The 21,910-nt window shown below is 37.0% G+C and overlaps 1 protein-coding gene and 1 pseudogene across 1 annotated transcript; one reads left to right on the top strand and one right to left on the bottom strand.

Moving 5' to 3' along the window:
• Positions 1 to 259: 259 nt before the first annotated feature.
• LOC5570692 (mitochondrial basic amino acids transporter) lies at positions 260 to 14,294 on the top strand. The gene is given in 5 exon segments (XM_001659229.2): positions 260 to 742; positions 12,099 to 12,416; positions 13,098 to 13,138; positions 13,140 to 13,179; positions 13,182 to 14,294. Coding segments are annotated over 4 exon segments (834 nt in total). The 5' UTR covers positions 260 to 742; positions 12,099 to 12,382; the 3' UTR covers positions 13,901 to 14,294.
• LOC110680476 lies at positions 14,261 to 16,266 on the bottom strand (annotated as a pseudogene).
• Between the last annotated feature and the right edge of the window lie 5,644 nt (positions 16,267 to 21,910).

Here is a 21,910-nt window from a genome sequence, read left to right as displayed (position 1 = left end):
TTCAGAAGTGTTCATTCATTGATAACCTTCCACAAGGCGGTGCGCACTGATCCACCATTGGCCTCACAAACCCAAGTCATCCCGGGCTTACGTAGATCACCGAGTTGGAAGATCGGATGCCCGTTATCAATTCAAAACTTTGTTTTTGCTCCCGGGTGTTTTCTAGAGTATGGTCTGTTTACAACGTCGATCAGCCAATCCCAGTTCGTCTTGAAATCAACGAGGACTCTCCTTTCCTTCTGTTTATGGACTATTACGAGCAGGATCTGCCAAGTCGGCCACAGTCTGGAAGTTTACGTCGTGTCGCGCGGTCGATCATTTCTTTTTTGAAACGGATAGTACGCGGTATTAGTCCAAGACTCAACAGGAACTTGCAATCGAATCAAGAGTTTATCATCGTATCAAGCAGCTCATTGAAAATCGAGGCGTTCGAAAGTCAATGAGCCAAGAAGCACCAGTGCACCCGAGAATCGCTTCCCAGGAGTTCATTCTTCGGTGTGATAGTGTAGTAAGAAAGTGTGACAGCTAGAAATCTCTAGTGAAGTTTATCGAGCCTGAACATATAAAGCAAAAGCCAAGGTGAGCCCGAGGCGAACACGTAAAGCGAGGAACTTGAAAGCAACCAGAAATGATCTTATTGAGCACTAGACACAAACTCAAACCAGTAATAGACAGCTCTTGACGATTGGGCTCAAGAAAAGATCATTTCCGGAGTACGCAGCAGAAGAACCAACTTTCGGAGGTAAATCTATAATAGTGAACTGTGAGTGTTATTAAAAATGTATGATCTGTGGTTAGCACTTTTTTTGTCATCTCGATAGTGAAGAAATGTTTTCTACAAAAAAAAAACAGAAGACTCTTCAATGTTTAAACTGTTTCTCAAAAAACTGGATGATACATTGATCACGTCCTCGTGACATCTAGATAGTGGAAAAGGAACAATAATTGACAGCTCACTCAAGAGAGCTGCAGTGACTTCTACGTCCTTTCATGAACATTACAGAATATTTGGAATTGTTAGCAGTGGATAGTTAATAACCTTATACGTCTGGATAACGCTTGTTCTGGATTCAAATTTCTTTATAAGGAACGGGCATTGGATACGTGAGTGACTTTCCGCTTAGTAAGCAACAGTGGTACGAACCATTTTCTGGCAGTATTCAGCAAAATTTGATTTGATCTAAGATTTTGAACAAATCTCATTACAAAGTTTCAGATTTTTTCAGCATTATTATACCATTAAACTGAAATAAAAAAGAAATTTCAGTTTGTCCATCAAACATAAACTAAGCGCTTTTATTTTTACAGCATGGAAAAGTGGTTCGAGAATTCGCCAAGAACAATATTTTTTACAATAAATGAAGTCACAAAAAATGATTCAATTTTCTGATTCACAAATATTTGTTTCAAAACATGACGCAACACGTCACATTGTATTTACGTCAGATCATGGTTGATAATACACAGTAAACAATAAAAATTGACGTAATTTTCAGCTATGTATGACTCATTCCACGCAATTTGTTTCAATTAAATTTTCAAAAACTAGGCAATTCACTCGAAACGTAAACGGAGTTGCATGATGAAGGTAAAATAAACTTTATTCGACCACTAGTTCGACCTGCAATCAAAACACGTGTACCAAATTAAACAACCCTTATTCAGCCTGACTTAATAACCAGGAGAGAACAATTGTGACTTTCACTCGCTACAGCGTAGGTTTAAATCTCACTTTAATTTTAATATATTTCTTTGTTGATTTTCAAACTCGATAAAACGATTTCTAAAATTTCTAAATCAATTTAGATATAAAATAGGTAACTCTCACCAAATTTACGAGAGAAGCTATATTGACGTAATTCTACAGCGTAGATTCCCGCATTGCTAGCGTATTGAACTTGATGTGATTTTCAAATGTTGACTACTATTACAGACCTGGAAAAACGCTTAGTTTAGACTAAACTACGCTATTAATTCAATCATAGTCGACACGTGACATAAACGATCATTCCAGACTCGCTAATCGGTATTATATGTAGCAATCGGTGTCAACGGTCAACTAATTCGTGTGGCAAGGCTTGGCAACACTCCAAACCTCCAAAGCCGTTGAATTGTTTCCATAATAGAGTTGGAAACATTCTTACTGCGAAATATTTCTCACGCCTTATCGCGCCTACAGGTCGCACCAGTTCAATCATTGCTTGCCGCTTGTCGTCTCCTTATCAGACTGGCAAATGTTAGCAGGAATACAAGAACAGAAAAAAAAACTCTCCGTCTAGTCGAAATTAATCGCTTGGAAATAGTAGAAAAATCTACTTAGGTCTGGAAATGGCCTACGTCATTCGATGAATGTTGACTAAACGAAAATCATTTCGTATGACGTTTGTTTCCCGAAATTGTTAATGCAATAGATGATAACTTCAGAGAACAATCTTGTTTTTTCTAGTGCAACAAGTACCTATTATGCTACAAGAAAAAAAAAACTGTGCAATTTCAACGCATTCTGTCACCAATAAATGCAACCAGCATTTTTGATTAATCTAGATAGATTAGGGTAAGTGTACCAGTTATGGCCATAGTGGTTCCCTATTTCGCCATACGTAATATTTTGAATGCCTTCCCACTTTGAAAAGTTTTTTGTGTTTCAGCAGTAAAATATAGGATATATCTTGATGTTAAAGCATTCAAAAAGATTAAAAATGTAAAAGTTCTCCAAATTTTGCATATGGCCAAATAGGGAACCACTATGACCATAACTGGTACACTTTCCCTATCTTCGGTACGAAAAACAAAATATCCAAATCGTGGATGTGAAATAGCCTATAGTGTTGAAGGACTTTAATTATTTTTTAAATCGGTTTAGTCGTGTTGACTTCATTTGCTTTCAGTCGCTCTTTCAGTCTTTGACAGAGGCGACGGCCTCTCTTTAGTTCTCTACAGAATATTAGTTTAGCTCCGACAAGGTACATGTCGAGCCTTCCACAGTCTGCCGTGTTTAATACGTTTAACAATATCGATTTTTTTGAAGACTTTGGTATAATTTGTAGTTCATACCTCGCCATCAGAACCGATTTTTAAGTTCAGCTTCGATGATTGTCCACAGCACTTCTCTTTTGAAGACTCCAAAAGCTCTCCGATCGAACTTTTTCAACATCCAATATTCATGACCGTGAAGAGCAATCGAGAGAATAAGTGACTTGTTACGCGAGTTTCATCTTTGTCTGCAAACTGCAGGTTACGAAGCTCGTTACGAAGTCCGTAAAAGCCCTGTTTCCGTCTGCAAGAGGTCGCCTTATATCGCTATGTTGAATAATAAATTTGAAAATTACTTCAATCTGTCTAAGATTACGAAAAACAAATCATTACTACCAACAACTCGTTTTTTTACTGAATGAGTCGGCACCTTACCGAAATGCCGGAATTCATCATGAGGATTCATTCATGCAGGATCTGTCTCAGGATAAACACTTGGTCCGTCGGTTTCACAAAAATTAGCATTGTCGACGAAGGACTCTTTAAGCGGCCTCATCTCAGCATGGTGAACAGTATAGGGGAAGATGGCCCAATACGCACAGATGGGGTAAAATGGCCCGACTCATTGAATCATTCCTAGAACGTTTCAATATGTATAATTTGCCAAACGGCGTTCAAATACGTTTACCCAAGAAGTGCTGCTACAATCCATGGACATAAACTCATAGATTTTTACTTAATTTCCCGGTGATATTCAACACTTTTCACTTTTTTGCCTAAATATTAAGGTTTTCCGTTGACTTTATTAACCAATAAGCCACAGAGCAAACTCATGGGGAAGCATGGTTGCTAACTCTTCGAACTCCATACTAAATGGCATTTTACCCCACCCATTTGGTCATTTTGAACCGCCCCCATTTTTTAATCAACTTTTCGACACGATTTAAAACCGTAAAAAAACTCACATTTGGGAAATGTTTTCATTGTGGTAGCTAGCAAATATTGTAAAGATACTGTTAAGACTTCGAATGGCCTTCAAATGTAGATCTTATTATAAGAAAACGACACAAATCCTTAAAGTGGCATTTTCGACCATTTTGCCCTACCTGGGTTTATATTGTCCTAGCTAGCGAACAGTTCTTCTCCCTACCATATCCTCAGTAAAGTATGATGTACATGGAATAGCTACCCACTACTCTGCTTGAGTACTTCAGCAAGGAGCTCATTTTTCCCAGCAGTTTCATTGCTCTTCAGCTTCCCAATCACCTTTTTAACCTTTATGATAACACCCTAAATCATAAGTTCTTCGGCATGAGAGGTATATGTACTAACCGTTTGTGCTACTTTTCCCCGAATGCCAGCTCCTCGAATGTCGTTTCCCCCCAACGCCAGTTCTCCGAATGCCAGTTTCCTGAATGCCCCATTCCCTCGAATAGCCCAGTTCCTTGAAAAGTTTTAGTACTCATAATTGTCATAACTTTCTGCATTTCAAGGTTGTCAACGAACCTGCCATCGGATGTGCATCCTTCTTTATTTCATTGGCGGTTTCATCGTCCTCGGTATTTTTTGGCAATATGTGTTTAGTCAAGTATGATCAACTATCTCCTTCTTTGGATAGCTTATCTTTCTTTCTAGTTCAGCATCTTGTCACTAAACATTATTCATGCATCTTTTTGAACTCAATCACATTTCGTGGAAATGGGTCATTCGGGGAAATGGTTTCCGGGGGAACTGGTCATAAGGGCAACCGACATTTGGGGAAAAGTAGAACAATCGTTCTAACCACTATACCAGGGCCGTCACCTTATAATAATTTTATGTAAACTCAACCGATTCAAAATCTTCTTACATACTTATGAAGACAATTTCAAAGCTTCCAAACAGAATAAATCAATAACATTGTTAAGAAGTCGTTTTGATAAACAAACTATATATAAACAAGAACGTTCAACAAAAATTGCAAATTCTGATGGACTTTTCACGTTATTTACTATCGAATTGAAGTGTATGAAAAATCATATTGTATCTATTATTTGAATAAGGTACATATTCTTCAATCCATACTTTTGCAATTTCTTTTTGTTTATAAATTAATTCAAAGGAGATCAAGAATGAATTGAGGACCGCATGAAAATATTCTCGCAAAAATCATTTGCTAAACATCTAGAGAAAAATCGGCAATTTACGTTTGAGCGGTGCTGTGTTATTTACGTAACCATGGAAACAAGTGTATTTGGCATCACTCAAACGTCAAATTAGTGAAATCGTACATTGGTTCATAGCGGAAGTAGTGACAAAATGAACAGAGTTGGCAAATGAACACCTACATTTTAATATAGAGATAAAACAAACTTTGATGAAATATAATTACGCATGCACATTTTAAGGCATACAATATAGTGTACATGTTGAAACGGAGTTCGATTGAACTGAAAACATCAACGAGAAACGAATGTCAAATGTCTTGAAAATCTTATATAAAATACGTTTTAGGGGAAAGGTATTCAATATCGGCAGATAGAGATTTGTTTGACAGATTAAATGTAATTGTGGTAACATTGTGCTAAAAGATTATGTAGCTGGTGGGACTTAAACCCACAATTTCCATTATGTACACGGACGCCTTACCAATTATATTACAGCTACACTACGGTAAACTGAAATATTTGGCTAATGATATTTGAAGCATCCCCAAGCTTATGACATTTGTAGCATCCCACAATCCTACTTATCGCCACCATATCTCAATTGAATACAGTCGGTGTGAGAAAACGCAACACTATTGTACCTTCATCCCCATATGATCGCACGGGTTGTCGATTCGGCTGAGGAATAGGTACGTGGTTGCTGCCGTACACACTAACCAACGACGGCTGCGATTCAAGTTCCGCCGGCTACAAAATCTTTTAGCACAATGTTACCACAATTACTTTTAATTTGGCAAACATATCTCTATCTGCCGATATTAAATACCTTTCCCCTAAAAAGTAAAAATAGCTGACCGAAAAAGTCGAAAATAAAAAAGAGAAGACTTATATAAAATAATTTCACATTCTAGAGTAAACCAATTACAATGCAGTCTCCACATCTTGATATCTCTCACTATGTCAATGATTGAAATTTTCTTTGATCCCTTCATTCTGCATACAATTTTTCTCTCCATATCTCTATATCCTTCTTATCTCAATATTTCCATATCTCGATGTGATTTTCATTCCCAATTTTCTCTCCATATGTCGATATGCTCATTATCAAAGGATACTAGACTAGTGTTGATAGACTCATACTCAAATCTTAATCGATACGCTCTCCCGTGAGAACAAACTTATTAGAGATCTGTTTCACAAATCTCACGCTTGAGATTTTGATCCAAAACACTCAATCAACTTAAGCCGTAAAAAGAGATTCAGTCGCAAAACCCGTCAAAATCTCTTCAAACCCGAATATTGCTGTTTACGTTAGAAAGGATTACTATAGTTTTATCAGCCTAACAAGAAGTTATTGCCGTGTGTGAGTAAACTGTGTAAATACGAGATAATGAGTCAAACAGGTGAGCCAAGTCATCCATGATTTTTTGTCTGCTGAGAAGCGTGATCAATCGTGAGTTATGAGAAATTGAGTTTTTCACAACATTGTACTAGACCAAATTTTCGTAATTCTGAATAATGTAGGAATACTAAATTACATCTAATTGTTTATTATTTTCTCTATTTTCAACTAATTGTTTATTGTTTTCTCTATTTTTTTTCTATTTGACAACGGAACGGTTTCAAATTTAGTATTAATTAAAAGTATGTTCTTTGTCTCGATCTCCATCTATCTCGATGGTCCCTTCGATATCGAGATGTGGAGAGTCGACTGTAACTTGATTAAATGGAGCCGAAACTATTTTGAATGGCAAATTGGTGATACCGTTGAACGGAATATCTTTGAAAAAGTTGGGTAAATACAACATACTAATTAACAATGCCGGGCACACAACAAACCAAACGCAATAACTTATGTTCGAAAACTTTTTTTAAAATGCTCTCTCTTTTTTTACTGAAAATCAAAGTTATTATTTTCACTTTTTTTAACTTTCGCTATAACTTTCAAGTCATTATTCACTGTATAAAAATAATGCTAGATCTAGATAGATTATCTTCGGTACGAAAAACAAAATATCCAAATCGTGGATGTGAAATAGCCTATAGTGTTGAAGGACTTTAATTATTTTTTAAATCGGTTTAGTCGTGTTGACTTCATTTGCTTTCAGTCGCTCTTTCAGTCTTTGACAGAGGCGACGGCCTCTCTTTAGTTCTCTACAGAATATTAGTTTAGCTCCGACAAGGTACATGTCGAGCCTTCCACAGTCTGCCGTGTTTAATACGTTTAACAATATCGATTTTTTTGAAGACTTTGGTATAATTTGTAGTTCATACCTCGCCATCAGAACCGATTTTTAAGTTCAGCTTCGATGATTGTCCACAGCACTTCTCTTTTGAAGACTCCAAAAGCTCTCCGATCGAACTTTTTCAACATCCAATATTCATGACCGTGAAGAGCAATCGAGAGAATAAGTGACTTGTTACGCGAGTTTCATCTTTGTCTGCAAACTGCAGGTTACGAAGCTCGTTACGAAGTCCGTAAAAGCCCTGTTTCCGTCTGCAAGAGGTCGCCTTATATCGCTATGTTGAATAATAAATTTGAAAATTACTTCAATCTGTCTAAGATTACGAAAAACAAATCATTACTACCAACAACTCGTTTTTTTACTGAATGAGTCGGCACCTTACCGAAATGCCGGAATTCATCATGAGGATTCATTCATGCAGGATCTGTCTCAGGATAAACACTTGGTCCGTCGGTTTCACAAAAATTAGCATTGTCGACGAAGGACTCTTTAAGCGGCCTCATCTCAGCATGGTGAACAGTATAGGGGAAGATGGCCCAATACGCACAGATGGGGTAAAATGGCCCGACTCATTGAATCATTCCTAGAACGTTTCAATATGTATAATTTGCCAAACGGCGTTCAAATACGTTTACCCAAGAAGTGCTGCTACAATCCATGGACATAAACTCATAGATTTTTACTTAATTTCCCGGTGATATTCAACACTTTTCACTTTTTTGCCTAAATATTAAGGTTTTCCGTTGACTTTATTAACCAATAAGCCACAGAGCAAACTCATGGGGAAGCATGGTTGCTAACTCTTCGAACTCCATACTAAATGGCATTTTACCCCACCCATTTGGTCATTTTGAACCGCCCCCATTTTTTAATCAACTTTTCGACACGATTTAAAACCGTAAAAAAACTCACATTTGGGAAATGTTTTCATTGTGGTAGCTAGCAAATATTGTAAAGATACTGTTAAGACTTCGAATGGCCTTCAAATGTAGATCTTATTATAAGAAAACGACACAAATCCTTAAAGTGGCATTTTCGACCATTTTGCCCTACCTGGGTTTATATTGTCCTAGCTAGCGAACAGTTCTTCTCCCTACCATATCCTCAGTAAAGTATGATGTACATGGAATAGCTACCCACTACTCTGCTTGAGTACTTCAGCAAGGAGCTCATTTTTCCCAGCAGTTTCATTGCTCTTCAGCTTCCCAATCACCTTTTTAACCTTTATGATAACACCCTAAATCATAAGTTCTTCGGCATGAGAGGTATATGTACTAACCGTTTGTGCTACTTTTCCCCGAATGCCAGCTCCTCGAATGTCGTTTCCCCCCAACGCCAGTTCTCCGAATGCCAGTTTCCTGAATGCCCCATTCCCTCGAATAGCCCAGTTCCTTGAAAAGTTTTAGTACTCATAATTGTCATAACTTTCTGCATTTCAAGGTTGTCAACGAACCTGCCATCGGATGTGCATCCTTCTTTATTTCATTGGCGGTTTCATCGTCCTCGGTATTTTTTGGCAATATGTGTTTAGTCAAGTATGATCAACTATCTCCTTCTTTGGATAGCTTATCTTTCTTTCTAGTTCAGCATCTTGTCACTAAACATTATTCATGCATCTTTTTGAACTCAATCACATTTCGTGGAAATGGGTCATTCGGGGAAATGGTTTCCGGGGGAACTGGTCATAAGGGCAACCGACATTTGGGGAAAAGTAGAACAATCGTTCTAACCACTATACCAGGGCCGTCACCTTATAATAATTTTATGTAAACTCAACCGATTCAAAATCTTCTTACATACTTATGAAGACAATTTCAAAGCTTCCAAACAGAATAAATCAATAACATTGTTAAGAAGTCGTTTTGATAAACAAACTATATATAAACAAGAACGTTCAACAAAAATTGCAAATTCTGATGGACTTTTCACGTTATTTACTATCGAATTGAAGTGTATGAAAAATCATATTGTATCTATTATTTGAATAAGGTACATATTCTTCAATCCATACTTTTGCAATTTCTTTTTGTTTATAAATTAATTCAAAGGAGATCAAGAATGAATTGAGGACCGCATGAAAATATTCTCGCAAAAATCATTTGCTAAACATCTAGAGAAAAATCGGCAATTTACGTTTGAGCGGTGCTGTGTTATTTACGTAACCATGGAAACAAGTGTATTTGGCATCACTCAAACGTCAAATTAGTGAAATCGTACATTGGTTCATAGCGGAAGTAGTGACAAAATGAACAGAGTTGGCAAATGAACACCTACATTTTAATATAGAGATAAAACAAACTTTGATGAAATATAATTACGCATGCACATTTTAAGGCATACAATATAGTGTACATGTTGAAACGGAGTTCGATTGAACTGAAAACATCAACGAGAAACAAATGTCAAATGTCTTGAAAATCTTATATAAAATACGTTTTAGGGGAAAGGTATTCAATATCGGCAGATAGAGATTTGTTTGACAGATTAAATGTAATTGTGGTAACATTGTGCTAAAAGATTATGTAGCTGGTGGGACTTAAACCCACAATTTCCATTATGTACACGGACGCCTTACCAATTATATTACAGCTACACTACGGTAAACTGAAATATTTGGCTAATGATATTTGAAGCATCCCCAAGCTTATGACATTTGTAGCATCCCACAATCCTACTTATCGCCACCATATCTCAATTGAATACAGTCGGTGTGAGAAAACGCAACACTATTGTACCTTCATCCCCATATGATCGCACGGGTTGTCGATTCGGCTGAGGAATAGGTACGTGGTTGCTGCCGTACACACTAACCAACGACGGCTGCGATTCAAGTTCCGCCGGCTACAAAATCTTTTAGCACAATGTTACCACAATTACTTTTAATTTGGCAAACATATCTCTATCTGCCGATATTAAATACCTTTCCCCTAAAAAGTAAAAATAGCTGACCGAAAAAGTCGAAAATAAAAAAGAGAAGACTTATATAAAATAATTTCACATTCTAGAGTAAACCAATTACAATGCAGTCTCCACATCTTGATATCTCTCACTATGTCAATGATTGAAATTTTCTTTGATCCCTTCATTCTGCATACAATTTTTCTCTCCATATCTCTATATCCTTCTTATCTCAATATTTCCATATCTCGATGTGATTTTCATTCCCAATTTTCTCTCCATATGTCGATATGCTCATTATCAAAGGATACTAGACTAGTGTTGATAGACTCATACTCAAATCTTAATCGATACGCTCTCCCGTGAGAACAAACTTATTAGAGATCTGTTTCACAAATCTCACGCTTGAGATTTTGATCCAAAACACTCAATCAACTTAAGCCGTAAAAAGAGATTCAGTCGCAAAACCCGTCAAAATCTCTTCAAACCCGAATATTGCTGTTTACGTTAGAAAGGATTACTATAGTTTTATCAGCCTAACAAGAAGTTATTGCCGTGTGTGAGTAAACTGTGTAAATACGAGATAATGAGTCAAACAGGTGAGCCAAGTCATCCATGATTTTTTGTCTGCTGAGAAGCGTGATCAATCGTGAGTTATGAGAAATTGAGTTTTTCACAACATTGTACTAGACCAAATTTTCGTAATTCTGAATAATGTAGGAATACTAAATTACATCTAATTGTTTATTATTTTCTCTATTTTCAACTAATTGTTTATTGTTTTCTCTATTTTTTTTCTATTTGACAACGGAACGGTTTCAAATTTAGTATTAATTAAAAGTATGTTCTTTGTCTCGATCTCCATCTATCTCGATGGTCCCTTCGATATCGAGATGTGGAGAGTCGACTGTAACTTGATTAAATGGAGCCGAAACTATTTTGAATGGCAAATTGGTGATACCGTTGAACGGAATATCTTTGAAAAAGTTGGGTAAATACAACATACTAATTAACAATGCCGGGCACACAACAAACCAAACGCAATAACTTATGTTCGAAAACTTTTTTTAAAATGCTCTCTCTTTTTTTACTGAAAATCAAAGTTATTATTTTCACTTTTTTTAACTTTCGCTATAACTTTCAAGTCATTATTCACTGTATAAAAATAATGCTAAGATAGATATCGAGTTATGGAGGGAAATTTGCCTCACACGTGATATCGACTAGTGCAGATATCGAGTTATAGAAATATTGATTTATGGAGAGCATGATGTATGGGAAATTTGAAGAGATTGAAAAATCAATCGAGTTATAGAATATCGAGTTGTGGGGAGTAGACTGTAAAACCAAAGAGTACTAGTATGACATTTTATGTCAGAGCATCATTTGTTACAATCGAGAACATTTTTCGTTCCACGAAAAATCAACCGCGTTGCAAGTGGAAATCTAACCACGAAGTTAGTATTCATAATATTTGTTATGTCATAGAACATTCTATAACACCCCCCCCCCCTTTGATTGAAATAGCAGCAACGAAAAGTTGTCATAACATAACTATGGAAGTTCTTATAGAACAATACAATTGTTTAATTTCACAAGCTCCGAATTTGTGTTGTCAAAAAATTTCTTTGTTCATATATTTTTGTTCCCCATGATTACACTAGTCATTTTTAGCAAAGCCTCATTAATCAGTGAAGGGAGAAGCATAAATAATATGGTAATAGCGTCAGCCACATTTCTTTTGTTGTCTTTCCCAGAATAAACATTTTTGATTAATAAAACATAAATATTGTGCTCACTATTTTTCTAATCAATCGTTTTGGTTTATTTCTAGATCGCCAATCACCACCCTAGGCAGATCCTAAACACAACCAGGTTTGTCAAACAAACCGGAGGACAAACACTCGAAGCTTCGGGACCATCAAGCTTCGATTACCATCCAAACTTTCCTCTTCGTGATCATTTACCCCCAGCAGAAACGTTCATTCTTGAACTTTTCCACTGCAAACGACGTCAACGTGCCCCCCTGTCAGAGGCTATCGGAGAACTCCGCAGTACACGCAACTTATCACGTCCTTTACCACCGAAGCAATAAATTAGTCCCACCAACTGACTAAAATGGCACTCGACTTTGCTGCGGGATGTCTTGGAGGTATGCCTTTGACTTTGCATGAATGTTTGCCTGCTTTCAGAGGACTGTTCCCAACCATCCTTGTCCTTATCAGAGTTTGTAGTCTCACGTTTCAACCTACCATTTGCCATCATAAGAGCGCGCTCTCAACATATATTGTTTTGTTATTGGTTGTCCACAAGGTTGATAATGCTGAGGGAATCATCTATCCCACTATAATCAGGTTACCATTGTCAAAGGTTAACCAATGCTATCAGGCCGGGACTAACAACAGGATTGATTACGAGAAGCACAAACTGCGCAGAGCGGGACAGGACCGCACTTATTGGCACGATCAGAGGGCAAACTTGAAGCCAAGGTTTTATTTTCTTCCATCATCACTTTTTCACAGCGCAGCATATTTTACCGAGATGTTGGGGAGATTATCATTATTCGCCCGATTAGTCGTTCCAGGGTTTGCCTTCATCAGCTAACGTGTCATCGCTTCGAATGCATGAGTATAACGTAGGGTACGTTTTTTCACTAACAAACGGGTCTATAAATGTAACATGGATGAAACCTGAATTTGCGATCAAATATTTACCACCTTCATCCATGTCAACAAACTTACGAACACATAGTTCAAAAATAACCATATTTACTGTTAAATGTAACGTTCTCGGTTGAATAAAATATTGATAAGGCGCTATCATTATCTTTTAGGATGTGCCGGCGTCCTTGTTGGCTACCCGTTCGATACGGTCAAAAGTCCACCTGCAAACTCAGGACTACCGGAACCCATTGTACAAGGAACGCTGGACTGCTTCCGCAAAATCATTGCCAAAGAGAGTGTTCGTGGGCTCTATCGTGGAATGTCCAGCCCGATGGCTGGCGTGGCAGCAGTAAATGCTATTGTTTTTGGAGTTTACGGGAACGTACAGCGGCGAACTGCTAACCCTGATTCGCTGTATTCTCACTTTTTGGCCGGGAGTGCAGCAGGGTTGGCACAAAGCTTCATTTGCTCTCCGATGGAGTTGATCAAGACAAGACTACAGTTGCAGGAGAATCTACCGAAGGGAGCTTTCAAGTATAAAGGACCGTTGGATTGCTCGCGCCACATTTGGAGAGCCGAAGGATGTCGCGGGCTTTTCCGAGGATTGGGTATCACTGCAGCTCGCGATATGCCAGGTTTCTCAAGCTACTTTGTAGCGTATGAACTAATGGTGCGTTCGGTAGCAAATCCTTCGCCTTTTGTCATCTTGATGGCTGGTGGTCTCGCTGGAACCATATCTTGGCTGTTTACATTTCCCATAGATGTAGTAAAGTCTAGACTGCAAGCGGATGGCATGTCTGGTAAGCCAAAGTACAATGGAATTGTAGACTGCTTGCGAAAGAGTCACGCTGAAGAAGGCATCGCCTTTCTATCCCGAGGACTAGCGTCAACATTGCTACGAGCATTTCCCATGAATGCCGTTTGCTTCTTAGTTGTGTCATACGTTTTGAAATGTTTGACGAACCCAACCTAAGCGTGGAATTGAATCCAAAGAACCTTTACTAATGGTACAACAACCAGCTGGAGCGGTCAAAGTGACGCTGAACAAACGACATCACGAACAACACGATCACCACATTCTGAACATCAAGCAAAATACATTCCGGTTTCTGAGCTTCCTTGGAGCATTTAGTGAAGCAGTTTGCTGCGCGGAAATGGATGAGCTGGCACACGATTTACACCTTAATGAAGACGGTGGCTATTACTATGCTAAACTTAACGAATACCTGCAAAGTTCCAACCAAGAGTACTGTAAAAAGATTTCCATTTTTAGACTAGTCTATGTAGTGCCTTTTTCGTTATGTATTAGAAAAAAACCTCAGTGTCTTTAATGTATTGTTGATCGAAAATAAAGTTTTAATAAATTATTTTTAAAAGACTCACACCAAACATTTTGAAATCCGAAATCCACTCACAAACTGTAAAAACACTAATTACTTCAAGGTCTGCAATATTTTAGATAGATTAAATTTTTGATTCGGAAAGTCCAGAATAAGATTTTCAACTATTCCAACGATAGTTTCGTTGATCTCTCGTTGGCGTTGCAAATCGGCTTGAATCAATATTTCGGTTACGGAACTTGGGCAGATGAGTAGCGTTTGCAAAGTTTCTGTAACGTCGGGCACGATATTGATGGCGGACGATGTAGTCCAAGTTCTGTAATGATTCGAAAAGAAAACGTATTAATCAAAAACAATTGTTGATTTTTATTATTTATGTACCTCTTGCTTCAACAGCGTGGCCTGTTCTACTTCTGCTCTTATCAAGCTGGTTTGAATTCTCTCCTCTTCGATTGGTGCTTTTGTTTTCGATTTCCGCTTGCAGAAGTTTTTGAGCAGTATCAATTTCAATCAAATTTTTCTCGGCGTCAGATATTTCACCAAAAACACCTTCAGCTTGTTCTTCAACTCATTGATTTTATGTTGCATGGTAGAACGAGATTTAAACTTGCTTCCATAGACCTTCTCCCTTGCGTTAACCGTGTCGTAGATGTGCTCTCTGTGGTGAACAGTGTTCTCTAAATCTGTAACCAGTTTTTCCTGCATTCGCTTTGAGTTGAGCATAACGTACTTGCATCCGATGGATTTCAGCTTTCATGATGCCAATCTCACTGTTCTGAGGCAGCCTCTTCTTCCTTGAACTTCTTCGGCTTCGGAAGACATTTTGTACTTTGTCTCCCAAGATAACGCTTCACGATGCTTCTCCAATACCTCCTGCTTGCAATCTTCAATCTCCTTGCCCAAATCCTTGAGATCTTGCTCAAAGGTTAAGAACAGACATTTCAGCTTCCTTCAAGCGTTCTGTAGTTTGCTGATGAGATATTTCACATTCCATCTCTTCTTTCTCATGAACTTTCTTAGTTTTGATAACTCCAAACTGACAGCAATCTAAGCGAGAGTTGAGCGCAGATAACGAGCGAACTATTTCCACGATTTTCATTGACCACTTCCTCCAGTCGAGTTTCGATCTTGATAGCCTTCTGCTCGACCAACAGGAGTTCTGTAATAGGAAGCTTGGTAATCTAGGGCATTATAACACATATTGACAAACTCACTTTTTCTAGAATAGTTAATTTCGTTCAACTGTTGGACACGCTTTTCCGAAAGGTTCACAACACTATTTTGCAGCTTCAACCACGTTTCCTGTGCCTCCCTAATCTTCGTATCCAACTCCAATATGTCTTGTTGTACATCGAGTAACTTCAGCTCATCCGGGTTGAGCTCTTGTCCACCGGCTTGGGTGATCAGTTGCTCCAACTGTCGATTCAGCCCATCCAACTTACGAAGCTTTGCCGAAATTATTTCCTTGATCACTTTAATTTCTTCGTCGTATTTCCGTGCCTCAGCATCCATTGAATCGTGCTCTGTCTATGGAATGCAAATTGACGATGATTTGTTAGAAATTCTTTCAAAATTGTAACGCACTCACCTTCATCTTTTGCACCTCCACTTTGGAACGCTCAACAACTCCACGCCACTTTTCAAGATCCAGCAGTACAATCGATAGTTGATTCTCCGTATCCGACATCGAGATTTCCAGCTCACGACGTTTTTCCTGTGTTTCTCTCAATGTTTTTCCTTGTGCTTCACCAGCTTTATCGGTCGTGATCTGATCTTGCAGAAGCTCCAAAATCTGCTCTTCAAGTTCAAATTTTTTGTGATTTTGCTTGTTTAAAGTTTGCCGCAACGATTTTAGATGATTCTCAATCAGCAAACCCTCCTGTTGAGCTTTAAGCATATCAGCTTCCGTTTGCTCGAGAATTAAAGCGTAATGGTCCAATTCACGTGAAAGTTTGTCCTCTTCTTCTTGTTCCTTGTTGACTGGAAATTTTAACAATAAAATTAGTAATGGCACAGTACGAGTTTACACCAACTACACAGCGTAACAAAAATGACATTTTTGCGTGTCTCAAGGATCAAATTATGTGTCTCTAGTAGTTTTTGGATGCTGAATCTGACGCCATTCTCAGAAATGTTCCAGCACGTCACCATTTTTTAGCTACAGGTCGCTAAAGTTGTACAAAACACTGGTTTTCTTGATGTTTACATACAATTTAAAGTATAATTTATCAAACATTTTTGTGATCTCATCCACTAAGCATGTGAAACAGGACTTGAACTTTCATTTTGGATATAATTTGGTTGAAATTGCACGATCAAATTTAGTTTAAACCGATTTTTTCATCATGCTTGCTGTCTCCATAAAAAATTCTTCGTTTCTCTTATATGGGAAAATGCAATACTTCTTTAAATCACCAAAAAAATAACTTTCTGCATCGAAAGTATTATAAACTTTACTAAAAAGCATTTTTATACACATGAAGTTTAAGTTCTGTGGCAAATTAGGCATATAAATTGCCTTACAAGCCGGCAAACTTGCATGCAAAGTTGGCTAAAATAGGCAATTTTTGCATTTTCAACAGCCCAAAACCTCCAGAGCGATTTATATATCCATTCCATGAAAAACCGATCTAGTGGGTCACCGAATTCCGTTAAAATTTGCTATTTTGTTCCTTATCCAAAATAAAGATTCACGTGTTTTCAGATTTGTTGATAAGGGTGACCATTTCCGAAATAGGGTGACCAAGAAAATCGCGCTGCAAAACTTTATTTGTTTTTAATTATAACTTCTGAACCGATTGACCGATTTTCAATTTTCTTGGACGGAATGAAAAGCTAAAGATTTTGACTTTTCAAGAAAAATATAAAATTTCAGCAAAATTTTTGACATGAAAATAAATTAAAAAATTTCCGTTTTTTCGTGCTTTGAAGGGCCTTGGAACAGAAGGGATTATTACTGTTCTCATTTTACTTGAAAGCTCAGAAAATTTTACGTTTACTGTCAAATTTTCAACGATGTATTCAACATCGGCACACACTGTAGGTCTCAACGCATAAGATTTTTTATTAAAAAAAAACACAACTTTTTGAACAGCTCAACCGATTTTCAATATTTTTTACGGACTGATTTTTTATTTACAAAAAAATATATCTCAAAATTGAACAACATACATTGCTGAAAATTTGACAGTAAACGAAAAATTTTCTGAACTTCTTCTGAAAAATGAGAACAGCAATAGCCCCCTTTGTCCCGAGGCCTTCAAAACAGTTATCTTGAAAAGTCAAATTTTAGCTTTCATTCCGTCCAAGAAAATTGAAAATCGGTCAAGCGGTTCAAAAATTGTAATTTTTTTATGAATAAAAATTTTGCAAAATCGCGATTTTCCTGGTCACTTTTATTTCGGAAATGGGTCATCCTAATTAAAAAAAATCCAAAATCACGGATAAGGACAAAATAGCAAACTTACACGAAATTCGGTGCCCCACTAGTCGGTGTTCATGAGTATATTCAACAATATTTTCAGTTCTGAAAAATGGAAAAAATACCAAAGGTAGGGTCGGTGTTCTCTTAGTGGACAGTCCCCTATAGTCGCACTAGTGGCTTTTTACGGCCGTTTTGCTATAAATCTTTTCAAAATATTTTTTGACATGAAGGTAGGAGCTATTTATCTAAGTACCATTGATACACAGCTGATTTCGTTCAAAAATGATCAAAATAATTACAGTGGTATTCCGTTTTGGCATGCTCATTTTGGCATTCTCCGTTTTTCGCAACAAAAGGATCCGTTTTTTGGCAACATTTTTGAATACCACCAAAATATGTAATTTTTGTAAGTATTATCGTGTCTGTTGTTTCAGTCATTTAAACAGCAGCCAGCTACACACGACTACGTTCCAGAGCTCCATCCTTTCCGATATTTTCAAATCCCATCAACTAGTACGGTCTCACGTACACGCTTATTTAATTCGGATTGGTCAAGCATTCATGGGATCATTATTCTCCACCAGTATCTCAACCAGAGACCAACCTCTTTTCCAGGCATTCATACTAGCCGACTTGAGTCTGCCAGTAGGTAATATACTTAATAATTACCACTTTTCTACTTATTTGGAAATCGCTCGTTTTCACAAAGCACAAGCACTGACACAAGAGCAACAAAAAGTGTATGACTCACACAGAGTTTCAATCAATCAAGTGTGTCGTTTTTTGCTCGCTCTTCTTATTTTTATAAAATTACATACATAGGGTATATGAAAACACACCGCAAAAAATAGAAACAAATAATGCAAATTGTCAAAATTGATGGCTTTTAACTTTAACTTTTAAAAAATTTAATAAAATAAATAGTAAATAAATAAACGCAATTTATTGTGATAAAGATTCTGAAGAACGTTCGTTTTTTTTAGATGATCCAACATTTTACACACAATTTGTAATCATAGATACGGGTCCCATAAAATTATCAAAATGTTCCTTACTAGCTGGGTCTATGAGTTTCCTAACTATACCCTGGAGAACCCTCAGGGGACTCTCTGAGATGCCCCTCCGAAATTTCAACGGATTCTGAAGAATGTCTGGAGATTCCTAGCGTAAACTGTATTGATTGTGTTATTGGTTATTGGGATGTGCGAAACCTGGTGATTCCTAACAAACTCTTAAAATTTCTAAGGCATGCTGTGAATTCCTAGCGTGATACTGTAGATTTCTTGGATGTTTAAAAGATTTCCAGGTAAAATTGGTGAGTTTAAGTGATAGCCTGGAAATAAAAAACTTTTGAAAATGTTCATCAGAGACTTTAAAAATGTTCAGGTAATTATTTGTTATGAGATGCTTTACTTTTTGAGAAAGATAAATTATAGGAGCCATTCTTAACTGACCGATTTTTTCAATTCCAAATTTTACATTAAGGCTTAAAACTTAAACTGATTTTTAGCGTTCGTTCAATTAAAAAACTCATACAGTTTTGTAATATCCAGGGTTTTTATCTTACAAAGACGTAAAGCGTACATTACATTTTTTGTATGAATAAAGATCATTTACGCGATAATTGATTTTACATGGTCCACAACCATAAACAGTGTACATAAAACCTAAAAAAATAATTGAAGGCATTTAAGCGATCAAAAGTATGTAGAACGAATGTCACAATTAAAATACGAGGCTATAAATGTATACCTTGGACTATCCTAAAGAATTCTGTTTGGAAGTGAACCATTCCGTACTCTGGACGTCATGTGGTTCCATAAGGATGATGTAATAACATTCTCATGATGTTTTTAAAATCAATAATTCAAAAATAAAATTTTAAAAATGGGTTCCGATTTTGTCACTGTTCCGTTTTTGGCAACCGAAAATTTCGATTTTATTGCCAAAAACGGAATCCCACTGTAGTTATGCTTAAAATTTGAGCTCCCTTGCGCCTATAGTAAACCTATTGTTCCAATAGTAGCACTACTGAGAGAAACTATTTTTATTTATATAAAATAATTGATGAATTGAGAACTTTTTTACAACAAACGAAAGTCTTCGATCCACACTTTGTAGGAAAAATATAAAAGTTTTGTATAAATACGGTTTTGATTAGTATTTTGCAACGCCGTGATGCTAGTGCTACTATAGGAACAAAAATTAGAAAAAGTGCTATTATAGGCACATGCATTCCTATAGTGGCACAAGCGATAATAACTACAAACATATGAGTTTTCGTAGTTTTCATATTTTCCCACAAAACCAAGATAAAAAGCTTTCAGATGATGTAAAAATATTGAAGCTAGCTTTATTTTTCGATTTTTCACGAATATTTGTTCTTAGCTATGCGGCTATTGGTGCATCGACCCTATACCAACTCTCAACCAGACAAAAATCTGCCGAAGCTTCTTGATATTTTATAAAAATTTTGAACAGTATTCGTATCAACAATTTTTTTGTCATTGAACAGTTCAGATTCCGGCATGGACATCCGACCCAATGTCCTATAGTACAGGTCCGGTTCTTAGTATGTGTTTGCTTATATTATCACGAAAAAACTATCACTTGAAAACTGAAGTTATCACAAATACTAATATGATGCTTCGCCCACACCTCTAAATACCCCACATCGCATCCGACCATTCATATTTTTTTTACGTGTAATGAAATTGATTCGTTCCAACCAATCTGAAGGCTATTCAACTGGTCTTGCTTTCAATATTAAAAAGAGCATTCGACAGTGTTTGTCATAAAAGTTTGATTGGAAAATTGGAAAATATATACATTTTTACCAAACTCTGTTAGAATAATTTAAAGTCTGTCCAATCGTACAATTCAGACTAATTATCAAACTCTAGGAATTCATATTAGAGCTATAGTTATTTAAATCAGTATTCTAGGACCAATACTGTACTTTATTTTTCCATCTGGCTTACCTAATTTACCTGAGGCATGTCAAAAATTTTTGTTTGTGGATCATACACTCCTCTCGGACAAAGGAATAAACCTTTGTGTAATCTGTAGCAACTAGCAAAAAAGTTTAGATATTCTGGGATTGAGCTGCTTTCCCCAGAATTGCGTTTCCGCGATAGTCATTTCCCGGAAAGCCAGTTTCCCGAATGTCATTTTCCCGGAAAGTGATATAGTTCTAAAAGGTATTACTGCACCAATCTTTGGCGACAGGGTGGTAAACTAGAAAGAACGATAAGAAGTCTAGAAAAGGAGATATTTGGTCGTTTTCGCCAAAACACGCATTGCCAAAAATGCAAAGGGCGGGCAAAAATAATTAGAACTATCCATCAAATAAAGGATAGAGCATACCAGACGACCACCCTGAAAAGTTAGAAGTTATGACAAGTATGAGAGCCAGAACTTTTCGGGAAAATGGGCTATTGGGGGAAACGGGATATTCGGGGAACTGGGCATTCGGGGAAATGGCGTTCGAGGAAACGGCATTTGGGGAACCAACGTTCGGGGATAATTGACATAACGATTTTTTTCATATTTGCCAAATTGGAAAATATCTCCTAATCCTCCCAAAATTAATCTTATGAAATTTTTTCATGAACTGAAAACTCTCAATTTTGAAAACTTAAAGTAAACATGTCGTTCTTATTGTGGGTTCCAGATTAAGGGGTCAAGCTAGATAAAAACCCAAGCAGAAACGAAGTACATACTACCAAAACGTGATATTGAGTTGATTGACATAAGAGATAAAATATCTAAAGATAATACAGTCGCCTCTCCACATCTCGATATCGAAGGGACCATCGAGATAGGGGAGAATCGAGAACAATGAACAATTTTTGATGAATACTAGATTGAAAAACACTCCGTCCAAAAAAATACACAAACAGACGTCATTTTGCGCTCCTAATTTGTTTTGAATCCCAAAACTTTGGTCTAGTAATTTTCGATATTGGTCATATCGACATACAGAGAGAAAATTGAGAACGAAAAATCAACAGAAACACATCGAGATATGGAGATATCGAGATAAGGAGGATATCGAGATATGGAGAGTGAAAATGTATGCAGACTGGGGAGAGATATCGAGATGTAGAACATCGAGATGTGGAGAGTCGACTGTATCAAAATTCAATTTTTGGAGCTTCTGGAGTTTGGTGTTTGCAGATCTGATGAATAGTTTGCTGCCGTGATTCCCTTTTTTGGC

This window comes from Aedes aegypti, unplaced genomic scaffold, assembly GCF_002204515.2.
Source record: "Aedes aegypti strain LVP_AGWG unplaced genomic scaffold, AaegL5.0 Primary Assembly AGWG_AaegL5_hic_scaff_1479_PBJ_arrow, whole genome shotgun sequence".
NCBI lineage: Eukaryota > Metazoa > Arthropoda > Insecta > Diptera > Culicidae > Aedes > Aedes aegypti.
The sequence above is the reverse complement of the archived record's forward strand: the minus strand, read 5'-3'. Positions and strand labels throughout refer to the sequence as shown.